This window comes from Corvus kubaryi, unplaced genomic scaffold (assembly GCF_017639235.1).
Source record: "Corvus kubaryi isolate FWS band 111438036 unplaced genomic scaffold, C.kubaryi_AGA036_p1.0 37253, whole genome shotgun sequence".
Taxonomy (NCBI): Eukaryota; Metazoa; Chordata; class Aves; order Passeriformes; family Corvidae; genus Corvus; species Corvus kubaryi.
Window position 1 is genome coordinate 372198 of NW_024581075.1, and position 21004 is coordinate 393201.

A 21004-nucleotide genomic window follows, 5' to 3' on the forward strand; every position below is an offset into this window, starting at 1 on the left:
GGTCCAGCTGAGCTGTGAATTAATTCGGGAGGCACCTTAGCACTGGCTGCAGGAGGCTGTGGGCGTTCAGCCCTGCTCACAGAGGGTGCTCAGGCTCTTTGGAGGGCAGAGAGTTTTCTCATGACCTGAGGGTGCTTTGGGGACCTTGCTGAAACAGCTTTTCCTTGATTTGGTTTGTTTTAAGGGAGTCTGAGCGTTGGGTTTCACACTGTGCCTCTGAATCCTTTCCAGTGTGTATCCCTTGGATGTTCCCTTAGAGGAGGAAGGTGGATGTCACCTTTTGTGTTCATGGCCAAGGAATGTGCAGTGTCTCAGCGCTCTGCAGGGAAAATGCTGAGCTGGGAAAGATTCAGCACTGCTGGATTTTCTTAGAAACATTCAGGTCAAGAAACTTGGGATTGGCCCATGCGTCGCATGTCAGGGAAGCCCAAAATTGCTTCCCTTTCCTTTTCTAATCCCTCTGCCATTCTATTCCACTTCCAGACTTTACGAGCGGCAGGAAAAACCTACATGATCTTCTTTGTGCTGGTGATCTTTGTGGGATCGTTCTACCTGGTGAACCTGATTTTGGCTGTGGTGGCCATGGCCTACGAGGAGCAGAACCAGGCAACACTGGAGGAGGCAGAGCAGAAGGAGGCAGAATTCAAGGCCATGCTGGAACAACTGAAAAAGCAACAGGAAGAAGCACAGGTGAGAAAAAAGGGAATTCCTTCCTGTAAGGGTGGTGAGGCCCTGAGGCTGCCCAGAGAAGCTGATTTTGCTACCTGCACAAGTAGACTATAAAAATCTTAACAAATTCTGACTGCAAGTTTCTTCCAAGGAGAGAATAAACATCTCAGTCCTGCCCCAAAGTCTTTTACTCAGGTGCTTTAAGGCAAACTCTTTCTTAAAGCAGAAAATGGAGCATTAATCCTGGAAAGATGTGATTTATTTTTCCTTCCCTTTCCTGCACCCTCAGGCTGCTGCCATGGTCACCTCGGCCGGGACGGTCTCTGAAGATGCTGTGGAAGATGATGGTGGGGGGAGGATGTCTCGGAGCTCCTCGGAGATTTCCAAACTCAGTTCCAAGAGTGCCAAGGAGCGTCGAAACAGGAGGAAAAAGCGGAAGGACAAGGAGCTGTCGGAAGGAGATGAGAAGTGTGACAATGAGAAGGTGTTCAAGTCGGAATCTGAGGATGGCATGAGGAGGAAAGTGTTCAGGCTACCGGATAACAGGCTGGGAAGGAAATTTTCCATCATGAACCAGGTACTTTTCTGTTCCTTCACTAATGTTTGTGGTTGCTTGAGGTCAGGATGATATTCTGCTTTAGATTCCTGTTGGCACCTCGAGGGATCTGCCTGCTGTCCTAAACCGTGTTGTGTCAGGAGAACGCTCAGGGCCCAAGTTTATGACTCACACACACATTCCTGGCAGGAATTGTTCCTGAGGAATCCAACCAGGTAACTCCTCCACTGAGACAGCTCATGCAGCCAGGAGTGAGCAGCTCTCACAGTGCAGCCAACGAGTGAGGAGTGATGGTCTGTGCAGACCTGCAGAGGGAGGGAAACAGATGGAGAGAGACTGTTTACAAGGGCCTGGAGTGCCAGGGCGAGGGGGAATGGCTTCCCAGTGCAGAGGACAGGGTCAACTGGGATACTGGGAAGAAATTCCTCCCTCTGAGGGTGGGGAGGCCCTGGCACAGGTCGCCCAGAGAAGCTGGAGCTGCTCCATTCCTGGCAGTGTCCAAGGCCAGGCTGGATGGGGCTTGGAGCAACCTGGAATAGTGGTTCCACCCCCCAATGGCAGGGGGTGGAACGGGACAATCTTCAAGGTCCCTCCCAACCCAAACCATTCCGCGATTCTACAAAACCACGCCAGCAGCGCTTTGTGTCCATCCTTCTCACTCCACTCCTTCCCTTCTCCCCCAGTCTCTCCTCAGCATCCCAGGCTCCCCTTTCCTCTCCCGCCACAACAGCAAGAGCAGCATCTTCAGCTACAAGGGGCGGTTCCGCGACCCGGGCTCGGAGAACGAGTTCGCCGACGACGAGCACAGCACGGTGGAAGAGAGCGAGGGCAGGAGGGACTCGCTCTTCATCCCCATCCGCGGTCGCGACCGGCGGAGCAGCTACAGCGGCTACAGCGGCTACAGCCAGGGCAGCCGCTCCTCGCGCATCTTCCCCAACCTGCGGCGCAGCGTGAAGAGGAACAGCACCGTGGATTGCAACGGCGTCGTGTCCCTCATCGGCGGGCCCCCCTCCAGCATGCCCGGGGGCCGCATCCTGCCCGAGGTAGCTGCTGAGCACAGTGTGAGGAGGCTCCCTCCTCTTCATCATCCTCCTCCTCTTCATCCTCCTCCTCCTCCTCCTCCTTTCCAGGCAGAGCGGAATCCCAGCAGGACGGGTCAGTCGGTCTGAGCGCCGGCCGTGCCGTCTGTGCTGACAAACAGCCTAAGCTTCCAGTGCCCGTTTCCTTGCTTCCCTAACTCAACAACCCACCTCCCTCCCCTCCAGCTTGCTGGGGAAAAAAAGGCTTGGAATTGAGTCCTTAATTAAAGGACTATTAATAGTAGGAACCTTGGTGTGTGTTGGGGCGATTCATACAGAACTATTTAAAGCTGGGAATGGGAAAACCAACCCGATTTTTAAAGGTAGTTGTGAATATTCTCCACAATAAGATAAAATATTTAAGGATTAAAGGGAAATACAAACAATCTTTTTTCACTCTCACTAAATTCAAGGGGCAGCTGTTAGTAAAATAATGAGTTTGTAAAATATTCTTTTTTAATTGTTGAATTCTCCTTGACTGTGGCTTTTTGCAGTTAGTTGAATGAATTGGTATTGAGAAACCTTTTAGTGGATCAGCATTTCAGAGTGCAGGAGAGAAACAAAGCTCCAAACATAGAATATCAGTTAGTGGGGCACAGAAGAATCTGGATCCAATTGAAACAACATCATTTGAGAGAGACCTTAAGCAATTGTTTCTGAGGAAATCTGGTTACCGAGCTGAAAAATTCCAAGCTATTTTTTTAGTTATTGGAATTCTTGCAACCTGTTTGACTCTAATTAGTCGTGTTAAGCATCAATTCCCTGCCTGGTTTTGTTCTTCCTTAGTCAGCACATTAGTACAGTGTTTTGCTTCAGTATTTAATCCCCTTTCTAACATAGCATGGTTGTGGTGGGAACAGTGACCAGCACAGTGCACGTGGAGAGAGAAAGTAGTAATTAGCACTTCTTGTACTAACTCTATGTAGAGAGACAAAAACCAGCCCAGTTATCTGTTAGTCCCCAGGATTTTCTGTGCCTGACAGAGCCTGGCAGTGCAGAGCCAGAGCAATCCTCGAAGGGAGCCTGAGGTGCCTTTGGAAGTGCCAGCTCTGAATCAAGGGGAGAAGGTGATTGTTCCCAAGGTGAAACAACGTGGCTTTACCTCCCTGTTGTGCCAGAAAACTGGCTTTGTCCTGGGCTGGACTGGGAGAAATCCCCATGAGTTCTCCTTGTTGTGGCCAAGCTTCTTTTAGTCTAATTTCCAGATGGAGATTTTGAAATAAATGTTGATACTGTCAAATTGTAAACCTTATTAATTTGTGTGGCTCAGATGAGGCTGCTGTGGAGTTCTTGCTCTGACCCAGCAGGTTGTAGAGCGGCTGGAGGAAGAGTCACTGCCCACCTGTTTGGCTGTAGGACAGAGAATAAATTACGCTGTATGTAATTAGGAATGTTCTCTCAAATATAGTCTGGAACTTGTCTAAGGCTGCAGAGCACTGGTCCAGCAGAAAAAAGGGCTTTTGGTTTGACCACTTAATGTGTTGTGGGAAGGTGGGAAGGACAGAGGGATATACAGACAGCACAGAACATGGAAATACAGACTAAATGCTGCATTTCTGGGCTCAGAGTGGGTAAGATACTGGGAAGACTGAAGCCTGTATTAATCATCATCTGAATTTTTCAGGGTACTACTGAGATCGAAATCAGGAAGAAACCTGGTGGGTCTCTCTTGGTCTCGATGGATCAGGTGAACGCGTCCTACGGAAGGAAGGATCGGACCAACAGCGTCATGACCGGGCTGACCAACACCCTTGTTGAGGGTAGGTGTGATCTGGGGATTAGAGGACAGGGATCCAGGGTGACCCTTGAGCCCCTTCCAGTGCCTAAGAAGGGGCTCCAAGAGAGCTGGAGAGGGACTTTGGACAAGGGCCTGGAGGGGTAAGACAAGGGGGAATGGCTTCCCACTGCCAGAGGGCAAAGTCGGATGGGATATTGGGAAGGAGTTCTTCCCTGTGAGGGTGGGGAGGCCCTGGCACAGGATGCCCAGAGATATTGCCCCATTCCTGGAATTGTCCGGGGTCAGGTTGGGCAAGGCTTGGAGCAACCTGGGATAGTGGAATTCAGCGCCCTCTGCTTTAGAGCAGTACATATCCATGCATGGTTTTGCCTAAATCTGCTTCTTTTGGGTCTTTATTAACAAAGAAGTATTTATTAGACTTTATTTTACTTGGCTTTGCATCCGAATTATGTAGAGATGGAGGTAAAGGCAGCAAAGAGGAGTTGTAACTTTACAGTAAAGAGGATGCAGTGTGGAGATCAGAGGAGTGAGGCAATGTCAGGTACGGGTGTTCTGTCTTCTGTCATCTCCCAAGCAGTGGAGAGACCTTCCCTTGCTACAGTCCGTGGGAGAAAAGCATTGGAGCTACACTGAGAGCTGCAGTGTGACAGCTGTCAGAAGAGAAAGGGACTGTTGGATGGTGGGAATTCTGGAATGGACAGCACATGGAGATGAGATTTCCCAATATGTTCTGCAGGAGCCAGCAAGAATTTATGAACAGCAGCCACATGCGGTTGATGATCTCAAATTCCTGCTGTCTCCTGCAATAAAATTGTATGAAAACTAAATATACTTAGAAACAGAGCAGGGTTTTGCTGCCGCTTCCCTCCTGCGCAAACGCCTACGGGCTCCAGTGCCACGGGCCTCTTTTTAACTTCAGAAATTCCAAGGCAACTAAATACTAAGCAACCAGAGAACCAATGGGAGGGAGAGCACAGTGGTCCTTTCCCTTCCCATAAAGAATAAAAGTTGAGGGTGCACAGCTGCACAGCCTGACTGGAACCAGCAAGTCAATAAATGGGGGCAGCTCCTCATTTGTATTTCTTTTTTTTCCCCTAAGCACTTGAGATAAGCCAGTGTAAAAAAAAAAAATGGACACAGCATTGTGTTTGATTTCTGTAAATGGATGTAGTTAGTCTTAATCAGGTTATTCCTGCTGAAAATCCTTCGCAGCGTTATGTCATCTCTTTCCTCTTTTAGACCGTGTCTGTGTTCAGCACAGAATCCATCTCAGTTATTTAAAAACTGGCACCAAAAGCCGTTTGGAATCTGTAACTTTGATTTTAGCTGTTTTACCTTGATCAGTTCGGAGTTAAATATAGCCCTTCATTTGGAATAATTTGCACTGAATCATCCTGGTGGGGCTGAAGCACAGGGTCCGGACGGCAGTTCTGGTGACCCGGTGCAGGTGCTGTGTAGATGTTGTGTAGGAGCAAAGGAGAAGTCACAAAGCCCAGTAAAATCATAAAATCCCAGAATCCAAGAATCCTTGAAGCTGGAAAAGAGCTCCAAGGTTGTTGGGTGTAACCTGTGACCGATCCCCGTGCTGTCACCCAGATCAGAGCGCTGAGTGCCACATCCAGCCATTCCTAGGACACCCCCAGGGATGGGGACTCCGCCACCTCCCTGGGCGCCCCTTCCACACCCTGGCCATCCTTTCCATGAAGAATTTCTTCCCGATGTCCAACCTGCCCACAAACTTGACCCAGCTCTTCTCTCGTGTCACCTCCACGGCCATTTTCACAAGGTTCACAGTTTTGTAATTCTTCAGCCTCAGAGATGAAGCCTGACCTCTGTTTTGTTTTGTACCTGTAGAGCTGGAAGAGTCCCAGAGGAAGTGTCCCCCTTGCTGGTACAAATTTGCCAATATGTTCCTGATCTGGGAATGCCATCCATACTGGATGAAGCTGAAGGAGATCGTGAACTTAATTGTCATGGATCCTTTTGTCGACTTGGCCATCACCATCTGCATCGTGCTGAACACGCTGTTCATGGCCATGGAACACCACCCCATGACCCCCGAGTTCGAACACGTGCTCTCCGTAGGAAATCTGGTAAGAGAGCAGTGGTGAGCACTCCCTGCAGCTCTGCTCCTGCTTATTGATGTGGGCTTAGGCTTAGAATAAATTGCAGTGTCGATACTTAGCACGAAGATCAGAAAATAAGCAAGAGTCACTCTTTGCCTGTTCTTTGTCTGTCTCTCCTCCCCGCTCCAGGTTTTCACTGGGATTTTCACAGCAGAAATGTTCCTGAAGCTCATTGCAATGGATCCATACTATTATTTTCAAGAAGGCTGGAACATCTTTGATGGGTTTATTGTCTCCCTCAGTTTAATGGAGCTGAGTCTTGCAGATGTGGAAGGACTTTCCGTGCTGCGATCTTTCCGATTGGTATTCCATGTTCCAGCTCTCTTTCAATGTTGTCATCATGGAGCTACTACAAAGTTTAGAATCATAGAGTTGGAAGGGACCCACGAGGATCATCCAGTCCAGCTCCTGGCCCTGCACAGACACCCCAGCAATCCCACCCTGTGCTTGAGAGTGTTGTCCAAACGTTCTTTGAGCTCTGGCAGCCTCGGGGCTGTGCCCATTCCCTGGGGAGCCTGGGCAGTGCCCAACCAGGGGAAGAGCCTTTTCCCAGTATCCAGCCTATCCCTCCCCTGACACAGCTCCAGCCATTCCCCTCACATCAGAAATTTTTCCCATTTACAAAGGACAAGGGAAGACCCACATTTTTCTGGGTTTGGGGAGGACAGAGATTGAGTGGTGCTATTTTTTATGGGCTCTTCTTTCTTCATCACTGCTCTTTACGAGGTCTGAGCAGCAGCTTGTTGCATTTGGGCCGGGAAGGGTGACCTTTCTTTTGGGAAGGGAGATCAGCGTGTGGGGAATAACTAAGTTAAAATGCACAAGCCCAAATTTCCAGAAAGGTTAAGCATTCTCTGCTCCCCGTGACCTCAGCAGCAGAAGCATGGACTTACCTTTACATAAAATACAAGTTGGTTGTTGGTTAGGAAGTTCTGCTTGATTTTCCTCTTTGCTTAAGATTTGTCTGTTTTGTTTTGGCTTTTTTTTTCTGTAGCTGAGAGTCTTCAAACTGGCCAAGTCCTGGCCCACTCTGAACATGCTGATAAAAATCATTGGTAACTCAGTGGGTGCCTTGGGGAATCTGACCTTGGTGCTGGCCATCATCGTGTTCATCTTCGCCGTGGTGGGAATGCAGCTCTTTGGCAAAAACTACAAGGAGTGTGTCTGCAAGATCAATGCGGAGTGTGAGCTACCCCGCTGGCACATGCACGATTTCTTCCACTCCTTCCTTATTGTCTTCCGTGTGTTGTGTGGGGAGTGGATTGAGACCATGTGGGATTGTATGGAAGTGGCAGGACAGGCCATGTGCTTGATTGTCTTCATGATGGTCATGGTCATCGGAAATTTAGTGGTCAGTAAATGGTTACTGATGGGCTTTCTTGGTTGCCTCTGGGTGGGGTAGAACTCGGGGAGACCCCAGGATGAGGGAGTGATGGTTTGTGAGTCTGTTCCTGCTCTGTTGAGGTCCCTCTTGGCCTTTGATGTATCGAGAGTCCCGCAGACTTTGGTAGCACAATGTTAAAGATGTTCTTTGCTTGATGAGGACCTTAAAGAGTTGCCCATAAATGAAGCGTTTTGCAATAAAAGCTGAAGGTATGAAACCCTCAGTCGAAGGGGACAGACCTACACCTGACCTGAGGGACAGAAGAAGCTAAAAGAAGCAAAACCTGGCATTTTAATTACCAGGAAATTAAATAATTTGGTGCACAGGGGAAGGTCCTGAAGTGTTAAAATGAGGATGGAAGTTTCTTCTAAAACCTGCCCACTGGCTCAGTCATGAGGTACTGTGGTGTGCAGGAATGGGCTGTGAAACTGCACGGCCTGTTGTGTGGGAGGTTGGACTAGATCATGATGGCTCCTTCTGGCCCTAAATTTTACGAAGAAAAGTCTGTGGAGGGAAATGTGAGCAAGAATGAAGTCACACGAGCAGTCACAATTCCTCAAAGTAGTTGTGAGCTCTCTCTGAGAGGTCCTGTCTTGCCAAAGGGTTTTGATAAAATAAGTCTTGGGGATGTGGGCAAGGAAATAGAGCTGGGAGTGATCACTCAAAATGCCAAGATTTTCCCCGTTTTCTTTGAGGCAGAGATGGGACTAAATCAGTAAAGCTGAGTTTAAATGCCGTGGGGATTAAATCCCTCTCTGACATCTGCAGTCTGGATCCTGCAAGGGGCTCAAGTCAGGGACCCCTGGGACCTCTTAGAGCCGTGTGCTGCACCAGGGTCCCTGTTCAGGGAACTTGTTGCAGCATCAGGGTCTCATACCTTGAGCCTTGGGCACCTGGATAAGTTTGTGGGACACCAGAGCTGGTTTTCAGTGGTGTTTGGAGACAGCTCTGCAGCATCAGCAGGGCTTGGGTGCCGAGTGCTCCCGTTCAGCCTTGGGAATACCCACCCTGTGTGTCAGTCCAGCATCACCTCTTCCCTTTCAGGTGCTGAACCTGTTCTTGGCCTTGTTGCTGAGCTCCTTCAGCGCAGACAACTTGGCAGCCACGGACGATGACGGGGAGATGAACAACCTGCAGATCTCGGTCATCCGCATCAAGAAGGGCATTGCCTGGACCAAGGCCAAGGTGCGCGAGTTCATGCAGGCTCACTTCAAGCAGAGAGAGGCCGACGAGGTGAAACCCTTGGATGAGTTGTATGACAAGAAGGTGAACTGCATCGCCAACCACACCGGGGCCGATATCAACAGGGACATCGATTACCAGAAGAACGGCAACGGCACCACAAGCGGCATCGGCAGCAGCGTCGAGAAGTACATCATCGATGAGGATCACATGTCCTTCATCAACAACCCCAACCTCACCGTCCGCGTCCCCATTGCTGTGGGGGAATCGGATTTTGAAAACCTCAACACAGAAGATTTCAGCAGTGATACAGATCCTGACGGCAGCAAGGAGGTGGGTTGAAGTGCTAAAAATTCTTTCGAGTCGTTTAGCCCGCTGTGAGAACCTCTGGGCAGGCAGAACTGCGTCCTTCCAGCACAAAACTGGTGTTTATGTTATGGTGTTGTCTTTGCACTCAAGACAGAAGTTTCTTGTGCTAGGAGCTCTATAGGAAGCCACAAATACTTGTGAATGTATCTAATTATAATGTAAAGTACATATAATCATGGAATGGCCTGGGTTGAAAGGGACCTTAAAGATGATCTAGTTCCAACCCCCCTGCCATGGACAGGAGCACCTTTCATAACATAAATACTTAGTCCTGTCTGTCCTGTTAACGTGAGACATAAGCTGGGTCAGGAGCTCTGTGATTAAAGTGAGGAAACAACTTTGATTACAGTAAATGTGGTGAACAAATGGCTGAGTCCTCGTGAAGTTTGATACTTGTTGGGAACTGATCATTGATTGGATTGGGGTTTTGTGTTGCAGAAACTCGACGAGACCAGCTCCTCTGAGGGCAGCACCATTGATATAAAGCCTGAGGTGGAAGAAGTCCCCGTGGAGGCACCAGAGGAGTACCTGGACCCAGATGCCTGTTTTACAGAAGGTGAGAAGGGAGTGAAGGAGGAGGCTTTGGGGATGTTCTGGGGACCAGTCTGCTGTAAGCTCACCCTAGGGTTAGGTCAGCCTGGATCAGGGCTGGCTCTCAGCTTTTCTCAAGGCCCTTCTTGGTGAACTAATTCAGAGAGATTTGCAGAGTGAAGCTCTCGGAGATGCAGTTGCCATTGCTAGGATGTAGATCATAGAAACATGCCATAGTTTGGGTTGGAAGGCACCTTAAAGCTCATCCCAATTCCACTCCCCTGCCATGGGCAGGGACAGCTTCCCCTGTCCCAGGTTGCTCCAAGCCCCAGTGTCCAGCCTGGCCTTGGACACTTCCAGGGATCCAGGGGCAGCCCCAGCTTCTTTTGGCACCCTGTGCCAGGGCCTGCCCACCCTCACAGGGAGGAATTTCTGAAGAATTATAGATGGCCTGATGATTTTTGTGCAGCTGATGCCTGAAGTACTTAGAAGCAGAGTACTTTTCCTTTCCTGTAACTGGCCTCAATGTCTTTCAAGAGCCGATCCGTTACAGGAATTCCCATGGCAAAGATGCTTTAAATGGTTCAAGGTTATTTTATCAGCAAGTTTTCCATTTGTCTCCTCAAGAGCATGGACCTCACCAAATAGAACGAGCTGATCTGTTCCCAAATGGATGTTAATTCTGGTGCCCAGACACAGAAGTGGCGAAACAATCCTAAAATCCTCAAGAATGCAAAAGTTTTAAGTGATACTCAGCATGTTTCATATTGGTGGCATCAAAACTGCTTCTAGACAGTGAGAATTTAATGTGTTTGCCTTAAACCCTGTGTTACCTGAGTGAAGGTGTGCCCTGTCCCCTGTTACAGGTTGTATGCAGCGCTGCAAATGTTGTCAGGTCAATATTGAGGAGGGGCTGGGAAAGTCGTGGTGGACCTTGAGGAAAACTTGTTTCCTAATTGTGGAGCACAATTGGTTTGAGACTTTCATCATCTTCATGATCCTCCTGAGCAGTGGTGCTCTGGTGAGTAAAATATGTGTAGTCCAGAGATGTTGAGCTCGGGGACATCTGATTGTGTACAGGAAGTTTTGGGAAAAAGCAAACTGGGGGAATTCTTACATGGAGAACAACCCAGCTCCATCGTGGTACTGTACAGAAGCTTTTATTGGTGTTTTTAGTTTAGTTTAAATGAAGAACGAAGCCTTCAAATCGGGGTTCTGATCCTAGTGTCTATGTTTGATTTATGTTTTTTGTATATATATATATATTCAGCTCATCTATAACCGTGTATTTAACTCATCTCAGTATCATGTGAAGCCTCTGCATAACGACATTGAACTGTGGAATAAATCCCAGGTAATGACACGAGCACCTGCTTGTTTCCCAGGCTTTTGAGGATATTTACATAGAGCAGAGGAAAACCATCCGGACCATCCTGGAGTACGCGGACAAGGTCTTCACGTACATTTTCATCCTGGAGATGCTGCTGAAGTGGTGTGCCTATGGATTCGTCAAGTTCTTCACCAACGCCTGGTGCTGGCTGGATTTCCTCATCGTGGCTGTATGTATCCTCTCCTCCTTACTTCTGCTTGGGGGAACGGTGGTGGTTGGAAGAACGCTGGGAATGTTTCCTCCTGAGATCCGTCCTGACTGAATCGTAGATTTAACGACGGTTCAGTCCCAGATATCTCTGAATTCCCAAATCAAGTGGTGCCTTTTCCTGGTCTTAAAATCAAAGAGTCATACACGGTTAGAAGGGGAAAAGGGATTTTACCTTGGGATTTATTTTAAGGATCCTTAGGTGCACACGTCCAGGTCACATGCATCGAGGTGCACCCCTCCAAATGCCCACCCCAAAAGATTGGGTATAACATTATAGGTGTTACTAATTAGCAGATCTATCAAAGATTCCCCAATGAGAGGCTCCAGTGAGCTCCCCTCCCCAAGGAGCCTTCTCCTGGATGGTTCTATCTTGGTTTACAGAATGTGTTCTGGAGAGGACCTTGGGGTCTGGGGCACGCTGATCCCTGGCTACGAAGCTTCTAAAATGTTGAGTCTCTCAGCTTGACAAACAAGTCCAAGAATGTAGGCAGAAAGCACGAGGAATACAGAAGTTGTAAAAAAGGTATAACAGGGGTATAATAGAAAAGGCAAAAATCTTCATGGCATCACAAGGATAAAACCCTTGAGCCCTTTGGGTACTGCCAGTGTTTCCTGTGCAGCTGTGGGATTTCTGCCCTGCAGGCACCAAGGAGGATTTTCCAGCCCTTGGCTCTTTTGCTCTGCTGAAAATAGAATTTCTAGGAGACCTGCCCATGTATGGAGCCCCTGGGAGGTGGTACCAGTGGGACAGCTGTGCCACAGATGTGGTATCCCTTGGTGACATCTCGAGGAGTCATGTTCTCTGTAATCGTTTCCTTGCTTTATTAATGATGAGGGGGTGATGAGGCAGCAAAATCTCCCCATCCCAGCACCCCACGAGGTCTGCTCCGACCGTGGGGCGCGTGTGTTTGTGAGAATCTCCATACTTGGGGAGCTTATTGTGCACGGGGAGGTTCAGCATCATCCACCCTCTGTTCAAAAGTTCTAATGCCCAGGAAAGAAGCAGCAGGATGGTATCAAAGGAGAAGGACGGCTCAGAGGTCGTAGCATGAGTGAGGGACACGGTCGGTCGGGACAGAGGCGCCCTGGAATCCCCCTGCAGAACGTCTCAGGAGGGAGGGTAAATCTGAGAAATAAAAGGGGGAGAATAAATGGTAGAATTAGAAGAAAAAAGACAACAGAGAGAAGCTTTAGCAATAAATTTGGCTCTGAAGCACAGCGAGGGAATTAAAAATAAACGGAATTTGTGCTGTCCAGAGTGGTAGAAAGTTGTGTAATTCGATAGGAAATTTAGAATCCCAAGTGCTTGGATTCTTTTAAAGTGTTTCATCACATCCATCTGGGAGTCAGTGGCTGTAGTCACTGCCCCAAGAGCAAGTGTGTTAGAAAAGAATTACCAATTTTTCCAAGCTTCTCCTTTGGAACATTCTGTGTATGATTCAGTTGCTGTTCAGCACCATTATCACTCTGGAAATATTCCTGAGTAGGTGGAAGGAACTGTGCTTGGAATTCAGGGGCAGAAGTGACTCAAACTCTGTGTTTCTTGTAGGAAAATTGAAATTTGGAATTCTGGTTTTTTTTTAAATCCTCTCTGGTCCCCTCAACACCTTTCCTTGGACACAACCTGCACGTTATAAGTCATTTTCTGGCAATAACCCTGGATCTCTCTCACTGCCTGAAGATAAAGTACCAGTTTAATTCCAGTTGTTTTGGATGAAGTGCAGTTTAATGGGCAGATGTGGTACAAGTTTAATTTCCTTCCCAAGTATCTGGGGGTGGAGCAAAGATCAGGAACTTCCCAGGCAGGTAACACACGTCCAGGGGGGGAACAAGTGTAGAAGGATTTGGAATTCCCAGGGCTTTAGGAGGAATTCCTGTTTTCCCTCGGTGTCACAGACAGAAGAGTTGCACGTTTTTCCCTGAAAACCAAAAAAAAATCTGAAATGTGACTTTGAGACGCCCGAATATCCCTCAGCAAAATCTCAGCAATGCTTTGTGTCCTGTATCTGTTGAATCACGTTTTTTTAACCCAAATTTTGTGGCGTGCTGTGGAAGGGGCTGGAGCGAGCCAGGACGGCAGGGAACGAGCCTTTGCATCCTAACAACGCTCTTGGATGTTATTTTGCAGGTTGCTATAGCATTGTCCAATTCCCCTCCTCCTCAACCCCATTCCTGGGTGTGTTTGTGAAGACTTTTCCTGGGTAATAATGAAGGATTCTGCTTTTCAGTCAATCTGGGATTCCCTTTGTCCGACCTCGGTGCCTGCTGTGTCTTCTGTTGGAATGTCCTCAGGGAATAATCCTCAAAGATCCCTAAAAGCTCAAACAGCCTTTTCTGTCACGGTCTTAAGTGTCCTGCTCGGGAGTAAGATGTTATCCCGAGGGGAAGAAGCTCTAAAAATGAGGATTCTGTCTTCATGGCATCATGGAATCATGGAATGGTTTGGGCTGGAAGGGACCTTGAAGCCCATCCCGTTCCACCCCCTGCAGGGACACCTTCCACTACCCCAGGTTGCTCCAAGCCCCAGTGTCCAACCTGGCCTTGGACACTTCCAGGGATGGGGCAGCTTCCAGGGATGGGGCACTTCCAGTGTTACCTTTTCAGGGTAAATAGACCACATCTCCAAATCCATCGGATTTTTAGACTTGTGCCCAGGATTTTAACTTACTGACGTTGCCAAGGGCTCGGTCCTGGCCTGACTGAGCTAATTCTGCCTCACAAAGACTTTGTTGGAACCTTTGGGACACCCCTGGCGTGGTTCACATTAGTGCAGTTTTGAAGTCGGATGGAAAAACCAAAGCTCCATGTGGCCTTAAATTGTGGCCACTTATTTTTGGGGCAGATTCCACAGAATCATGGAACGGTTTGAGTCGGAAGGGACCTTAAAATCATCGAATTCCAAGTCCCTTGCTGTGGGCAGGGACACCTTCCATATGAAGCTGGAAAAAGCACATGAGCCACATGCCCAAATAAGATGAAATCTCAATTTTCCCACACATTTTATGCATTCGAAATGTGGATCTGGTATTTCCCTGGAATACGCGTGGAATTTAGGATCATCCTCATAATGAATTCTACTTTATTATTCCAGTATCTCTTGTAGAAAAGAATGATGCATAGGAAGTGTCCTATTCTGAGAATTCAGTTCAAACCCCACCTGTTCCAGGAGGAGCTCCCGTGGTTTTCCGTTGTTTGTTGCTGTGTATGGATGTCTTTTTTTTCCCCTTAAAAAGGGTTCACGTCTCTCTTCTCTGTGTCTGTAGCGTGACACGAGCGAGAAGTGGCAGCTGATGTGCTGTGCCCGTAACTGTTTCCGTGTGGCCAAGTCACACCTGTGACTCGGTGGGTTTAAGGATATCTGATCATTCACACGTTCAGAGCCTAAATCTGACCCCGGGCTGCTGAACAGCTTCTCCTTGGGACTGGAGAAGCGTTGGAGTACGGACCTAAAAGCTGTGCTGCAGCTCAGCACCCGAGCCTGGGCAGCTGTCAGACGGCTCCTCCCTCGGGGTCGCTCCCGAGCACGACTTGGAGCGGGCAGAAAATGCGTTTGCTCCGCGTGCCAGGCAGGGAAAAGCCCGGCCCGCTGGGGCTGTGAGGCAGGAGGAGCCGGAGCGGGGCTCAGGACCGGCGGCGGCAGAGGGACGCGGTCCCCGGTGGCGCGGTGCCCGCGGAGAGCTTGGCGCAGGTGTGCAGTGTGTGTATTTATCTGTATTCTTTCTCATAGGTACCTTTAACATTTGTCTGGCTTAAATTTCATGGGCGCCGCCGGGATCCTGCAGCCGGTAAAGGGCGAGGGTAAGGTTTTTGTCATCGTTTGGGCTCTTCCTTCCGACAGCCCCTCTCCGTGTGTGTCTCTGCCTCTCTCTCACTGATCTCTCCCCTCTGTTCTTTTCTCAACCGCATTATTTCCTTCCAGGTCGGTTCAGTCAAGTGAAGTAGGCAGCTGGTGTCATGGCTTCGGTATTTGGGGCGGCCCAGGTGGCTCCTGGGCTGGGCAATCAGGGCTAGGGGATCCAATCTAACAGTCTGGAACCTTTTTTTTCTTTTTTTTTTTTTTTTTCTTTTTTTCTTTTTTTTTTTTTTTTTAATTTCTTTTTTCTTTCTTCTTTTTTGTTTTTTTTTCCTATTTTTTTCTGGCTTTTTTTCTATTTTTTTTCTATTTTCTGTGTAGGTCTCTTTAGTCAGCCTTATAGCTAATGCCCTGGGCTACTCGGAACTAGGTGCCATAAAATCCCTTAGGACACTAAGAGCCTTGAGGCCTTTAAGAGCGTTGTCCCGATTTGAGGGGATGAGGGTAAGATGCCATTAGCAGCTGATCCTTCTGCATGCCCGTGGAGCGGTTTTTTTTAAAAGCATGCTAGAACTGATCAAAACTGGTGGAAAGAAAATTCCAAACAGAATCATGATGCAGCTGCTGACTTGATCACCTCTACGTGGATGTACCCTCACCCTGCCCACCGCTGCACCCTCCCCTCTAACAAAGGGAGATGCATAAGCTGCCTCATTACATTAATTACTGGCCCAAACCACCTGCCATTCGTAGCCGATGTCGACACTTGGCTGTTCTCATTTGGCCTGGCTTTGACCTCGAGCATCCGAGGGGCTTCTCAGCTGTAATATCTTTATCTAGGGAGAATCACCAGGTGCAAAGAAGCAGAACTGGAACCACCTCAGGGTCTCCAGCCCCTCCAGGTGTTGGCTGTTGGTGGAATTGGATTGAAAGACTCTGTCTGAGGGGGTTTTAAAAAAGTAACCAGGGGAAAAGGCTGCTGCCTCTCGTGGGTCACTGCAGGAAGGGACTGGGGCGAGCTCAGCTCTTTGAAAACTTTGGTTTCATTCCTCTTGTTGCACCTTGTTGTTCTCAGTCCAGTCTGGTGGTGACTGGCAGCCTTGTCTAGTAGTGAAGCTTTTCCTTTCTGTCCCCTTCCTTTCTCCATGCTTTTTTGGTCCCTGTCCCGTCACTGTGGAACCAGAACAAAGCACAAGCAAAGCATTGAACTTAACAAGCTTTCCTTGAATTGGTACTGGCACCACTCCCTTGAGTGTTTCAATTATTGCAGTGTCCCGCTGCTTTGCCACTAATATTCTGTCCTTTTGGTGCTTTTTGTCCCATTTGGGATTGAAATAGTCTCCTAAGAAAATGCAAAAAAAAAAAAAAAAAAAAAAAAAATCGTGCAGTAAAAAAATCAAATAAAGGTTGTTTCGTATTAATGGATTTCCCAGGTGCTCTTAGAACGTGGGGCTTTGTGCTAAATCCCAGTCAGCTCGTAATCAGGGATACTGCAAGAGAGAAAATGATGCATTTGGAATAAAAAGGGAAGGGAGTAGCAGTCGCAGTTTGAATTCAGGGTCTGAGCGGAGCAATTCCATCTGGATCCTTCTGGAGCAATTCCACCTGGATCCTTCTGATCTTTGGGTTTGCTGTAGCGTCATGGAGCCCAAATTCCAGCACAGGAGGAGCAGTGAGCTGAGGAGGGATCCTCAGATTCCCTGGGAAGTAATAGAAACTCACGAGCTCCAACTCCAAAGGAGATGTTTCTTCTCTAAGACCTTCTCCTGCTGTTAGTTCCTTGTGTCCTTAGTTTAATTCTAAACTCCAGTCTACAGTACAGGCACAAAGGAAGAAAAATGAATGGTTAATTAATGGTTAAATTGTTAATGGTAACACAGAGCGTTAGCTGGGCTGGGTTCAGGTCCCACCCAGAAGTTTGATCACAAAGCCTAGCACTAAACCTGGAGATAAAAAAAGCTATTTTTAAGCCATGCTGGGGAGAAGATTTCTAATGTACAATCAGGGAATTCTCGTGCTTAAAGTGGGGAATTTTCACCACGGGAGATTTGATAGTTACGACTGCAGCCCTGGTAGCTACCTAGACCCAATTATTTTTCCTTTGTTTTGACTTGGAGACCAGTGTCACTGCCCCATCCAAGCTGACGAATCCCTCTGAGCCAGGGACAGAGATCTGAAATGCCTTTGCAAAGGAGACTGAAACTGTAGTTCTTTGCTTTTCTCTCCTCCATAGCAATCTGCATTTCCAGGAGCTTGCTCTGCTCTGAGCTTGGCCAGGGAGTTTGATAGTGATGCTGTGAGACGTGCATGTGTTCTTGTCAGTCTGCACACAAAAGCCATGTTCCTCCTTTCACTCCTTTTGGAAAGCTGTGGAGATTTAATGAACCATAAATGGCCAGATTCCAGGAGGATATCAGGATATTACCCTTCTTTTGCTTCATGTGGTAACTGGAATAAATCAATGTATTCATAGGAGGGTCTGACCCGAAAGGTGCTGCTGGTGTGGTGCTGGTGTCCAGCAGCTGAGCATCCTGTTGGGATGAAGGGAGAATGAGAGCAGAGGAATCCATGTGCAGCCTGGTGGGGCTCTCACCTGTGTCTTCAGACCTGCTGGCTGTAGCGATGAGTTCGTGACGCCGTTTAGCACTCGGAGAACGGGAGATTCACTGTCCACGTCACCGTGGTCTCCAGTTCTCCTCCATGCCTCTATCTCAGACCAGTTTGGGTTGGGAGGGACCTGAAAACCCACCCAGTCCCACCTCCTGCCGTGGGCAGGGACACCTTCTGCTAGACCAGCCCTCCGAGCCCAGGCCAAGCTGGCCCCGAGCACCCGAGTGGGTGTGGTGACAGCAGGCCATGCGTGGGTGGTGGTGGCTTCCAGCAAGGGGTGGTGTGGCAGGAGAAGGGAGCAGGACGAGCTGTGGCTCATGTTCTACCACTGAGACCCTCCCAAGCCCCCGTGGAGTTGCGTTGTCTTTCAAAACTAAGGCAAAGGGATAACAAGAGTTTAGATTCTGTTCATCTATTAAAGGAATCTAAATTAGGAGATCATAATAAAAGATTTAATATCCTGCTGACCTGCCTCTATTAAAAGCCTCAGAGCTTACATTTGGTCGTGTGTTGGCCGGGGATGCTCAGGGACATGGTGCTCCCAAACTGTGAAAGGCTAAAATTAGGAAGAGATGAGCTCTCACAAACCCCATCCTTGTTCCTGCTGCGTTTGCTGCCGTTTGGAGGAAGGAACATGGCTTTTCTGTCTTCTTGAGCCTGCCAAGCTGCATGCTCAGCTCTCTGCCTGGGACAACATGACTGGCCTTGCTTAGTCCACAGTATGATCTTGATGTTACTCAGTGCTTAGTGTGACCACAGTGATGCTGGGCTTGGTCCTGACCCCACTGCTGGGGCCCTTGGTGGGAGCAGGATCAGGCCCCGGAGTGAACACAGCCTTGTTTGAACGTGGGGAATGGCTGGAGGGGCTACTGGCTGATGAAACCTATTGAATCCACGAGCAAAAGCGTCCTCACACGTGGCTCTGAGAAAATTCCATCTAGGAGCCTGTTTGCTATGACAGAGAGTCTGAGCCCCCCTCTCTCTTTGGGCAATGAAAACGATACAAAAGAATTGTTGCTTTATTGAATCCAAAACCCAAACTCTGCAAATCCAGCGGCGTGGCCTGTTTTATTTTGAAAACAGAGCTTCCCCAGGTGGCTTCGAAGCAGAATTTGGGACCGCTTGGAATAAGTTCACTGCCAACTTCTGTGTGGAGCAGCCACCACCGATGTGTCAGTGGCCTGGTCCCCTATTCCCCCCCCAAAAACAGCTGTACTGATGCTTGCTGTCTCCTGCCTCGTGTTTTATACTGAAACTTTTTCCCACCCCTTCCAACACAGGTGGTTGTCAATGCCTTGGTTGGCGCTATCCCTTCCATTATGAATGTCTTGTTGGTCTGCCTTATCTTCTGGCTGATTTTCAGCATTATGGGGGTTAACCTGTTTGCCGGGAAATATCATTACTGCTTTAATGAAACATCTGAGCATCGCTTTGAGATAGATGTTGTTAACAACAAGACAGACTGCGAAGCTCTGATGCCACCCAACTCCACAGAGATCCGATGGAAGAATGTGAAAATTAACTTTGACAACGTTGGGGCAGGATATCTGGCTCTTCTGCAAGTTGTAAGTTTGGCTTCCTACCATCGCCCTGGGAGTGGGAAATACAAAATGCATTTTATGGGCTTCCCTCCCTGGGAAATGCAGTGGCCCATTAAGCCCACCCGGCTTGGGGCTGGAATGGATTTGCCGTTTTATATTTCTTCTCTTTCCTAATGTATGGGTCTCCCAGCCCCAAGTCTGTCCACTTCCCCTTGGTCTGGTTGAACCTCATGAGGTTCCCATGGATCAACTACTTGAGCTTGATTTATGTAATTTTGATTAAGTGGAAAGAGGAATATTGAAATAATATTAAAGTTCACGGTACAGGGCCATTAGGAGTCCTTGACAAAGCTGGCACAATTCAGGCTTGTTCTTGTATTTTGGGTGAATTCTGCCTCAGGGAATGTGTGTTTTCTTTGCCAGGCTACGTTCAAGGGCTGGATGGACATCATGTACGCAGCTGTAGATTCCAGAAAGGTAACATGCAAACAAACTCCCCTCCCCCTTATTTCTGTCTGCTCTTTTGCTTTGGTAAAATCAAGAGGAGAAGTTGTAGAACTGTGCTTGTAGCATTTATTTCATGCTGTGATTGTTTCGTTTGCTCTGGTGGTCTGATGAGTTAAAAGATGCTCAAGAAAATCCCAAAAAGGGAGGTTCTTCTGGTTGCTTTTTTTGTTCTACTCCAACTGGAGTAGAAATACAGCGAAGGAACGAATACAATGAAGTTACAGATTTAATCATTAGAATAAATGATGGGGAGGAATTAGCCAGAAGGTCCCCCATGAATCTTAAGTCTGTAAGGAAGTCTGAGCATGTCTGGGTTGGAGTTCTTTCCTCGGGCACCTCTCTGGTTCTTGCATGCTGGAATCGTGCAAATACCATGCCTTCCTTTTTGGTTTCAGTTTTTTCCCCCTTCTATTGTCTTGGTTTTATATGAAAATATTTTTAAATGCATTTCCTTGTCCTGCACTGAATGCAGGTTTGAAACAAATATCACTGTGCCAGGAAAGCATAAAAATGTTCTTCTGGTTTTTGATCTTTTTGGTCCTGCATCTTCAAAAGAAATAGTTTGGAAACACGACCAATCTCATTCTGCCCATATTTGTATGATGTCTTTGAAATGTCCTTTGTTCCTCTTCTTATCTCCCCTTCAGCAAGAAGAGCAACCCAAGTACGAGGACAACATTTACATGTACATCTATTTTGTTATCTTCATCATCTTCGGTTCCTTTTTCACCCTGAACTTGTTCATTGGTGTCATCATCGACAACTTCAATCAACAGAAGAAAAAGATAAGTGATCTGTGTTTGCTGATTCGAGCTCAGCCCTGTTCCAGGAGTGTTGGGTCTTCAGGCTGGTGGGTTTCTCTGCAAAATAAAGTCAGTTTGGGGCACAAAGCAGCTTTCTTACAGCTGGCGACCTCTTGGTGCCTTGTGGGAATGGCTGAGCAGACTCAGGGAGCACAACACGCAGCCCAAGGCTTGATTTAAACTACAGCCACATGAAACACTTTCCCTAGACTACATTTTCATGCATTTGGGGGTTTTTTTTATGCCTTGACTAAAATACAGGCTGGAAGCAAGATGTCCTCCTTGCCTTTCCCTTTCTCTCATATCCTGCTTTTCCTCAAGCCGAGGGTTTGCCTCGTGCAGCTCCTGTAAAAGCCCTCACACCTCACAGCCGTTCATCACAGAGGGGAGAGAGGGGTGGGGAAGGAGGCAGTGCAGGGGGACAGGTCATTTAGAGGAGAAACAGTCATTTTTAGAGAGAGATCAGTACAGCCTGGGTACAGTGCGAGTTAGTTCTGTCTGAAGTGGCTGCCACCG

At 48.0% G+C, this 21004-nt stretch overlaps 1 protein-coding gene across 4 annotated transcripts in view; it reads left to right on the top strand.

Moving 5' to 3' along the window:
• SCN8A (sodium voltage-gated channel alpha subunit 8) overlaps positions 1-21004 on the top strand; it is a 57552-nt gene that overhangs the window by 29859 nt on the left and 6689 nt on the right. For all 4 annotated transcript variants that reach the window (XM_042023673.1, XM_042023671.1, XM_042023672.1 and 1 more), the window contains 15 exons: positions 484-690; positions 959-1246; positions 1909-2268; positions 3929-4064; positions 5897-6135; positions 6298-6471; positions 7163-7519; positions 8597-9067; positions 9542-9659; positions 10501-10655; positions 11020-11193; positions 15409-15531; positions 18918-19202; positions 19602-19655; positions 20333-20470. In XM_042023673.1, coding sequence (XP_041879607.1) covers positions 484-690; positions 959-1246; positions 1909-2268; positions 3929-4064; positions 5897-6135; positions 6298-6471; positions 7163-7519; positions 8597-9067; positions 9542-9659; positions 10501-10655; positions 11020-11193; positions 15409-15531; positions 18918-19202; positions 19602-19655; positions 20333-20470 — 3279 coding nt within the window. The remainder of the gene's footprint in view (positions 1-483; positions 691-958; positions 1247-1908; positions 2269-3928; positions 4065-5896; positions 6136-6297; positions 6472-7162; positions 7520-8596; positions 9068-9541; positions 9660-10500; positions 10656-11019; positions 11194-15408; positions 15532-18917; positions 19203-19601; positions 19656-20332; positions 20471-21004) is intronic.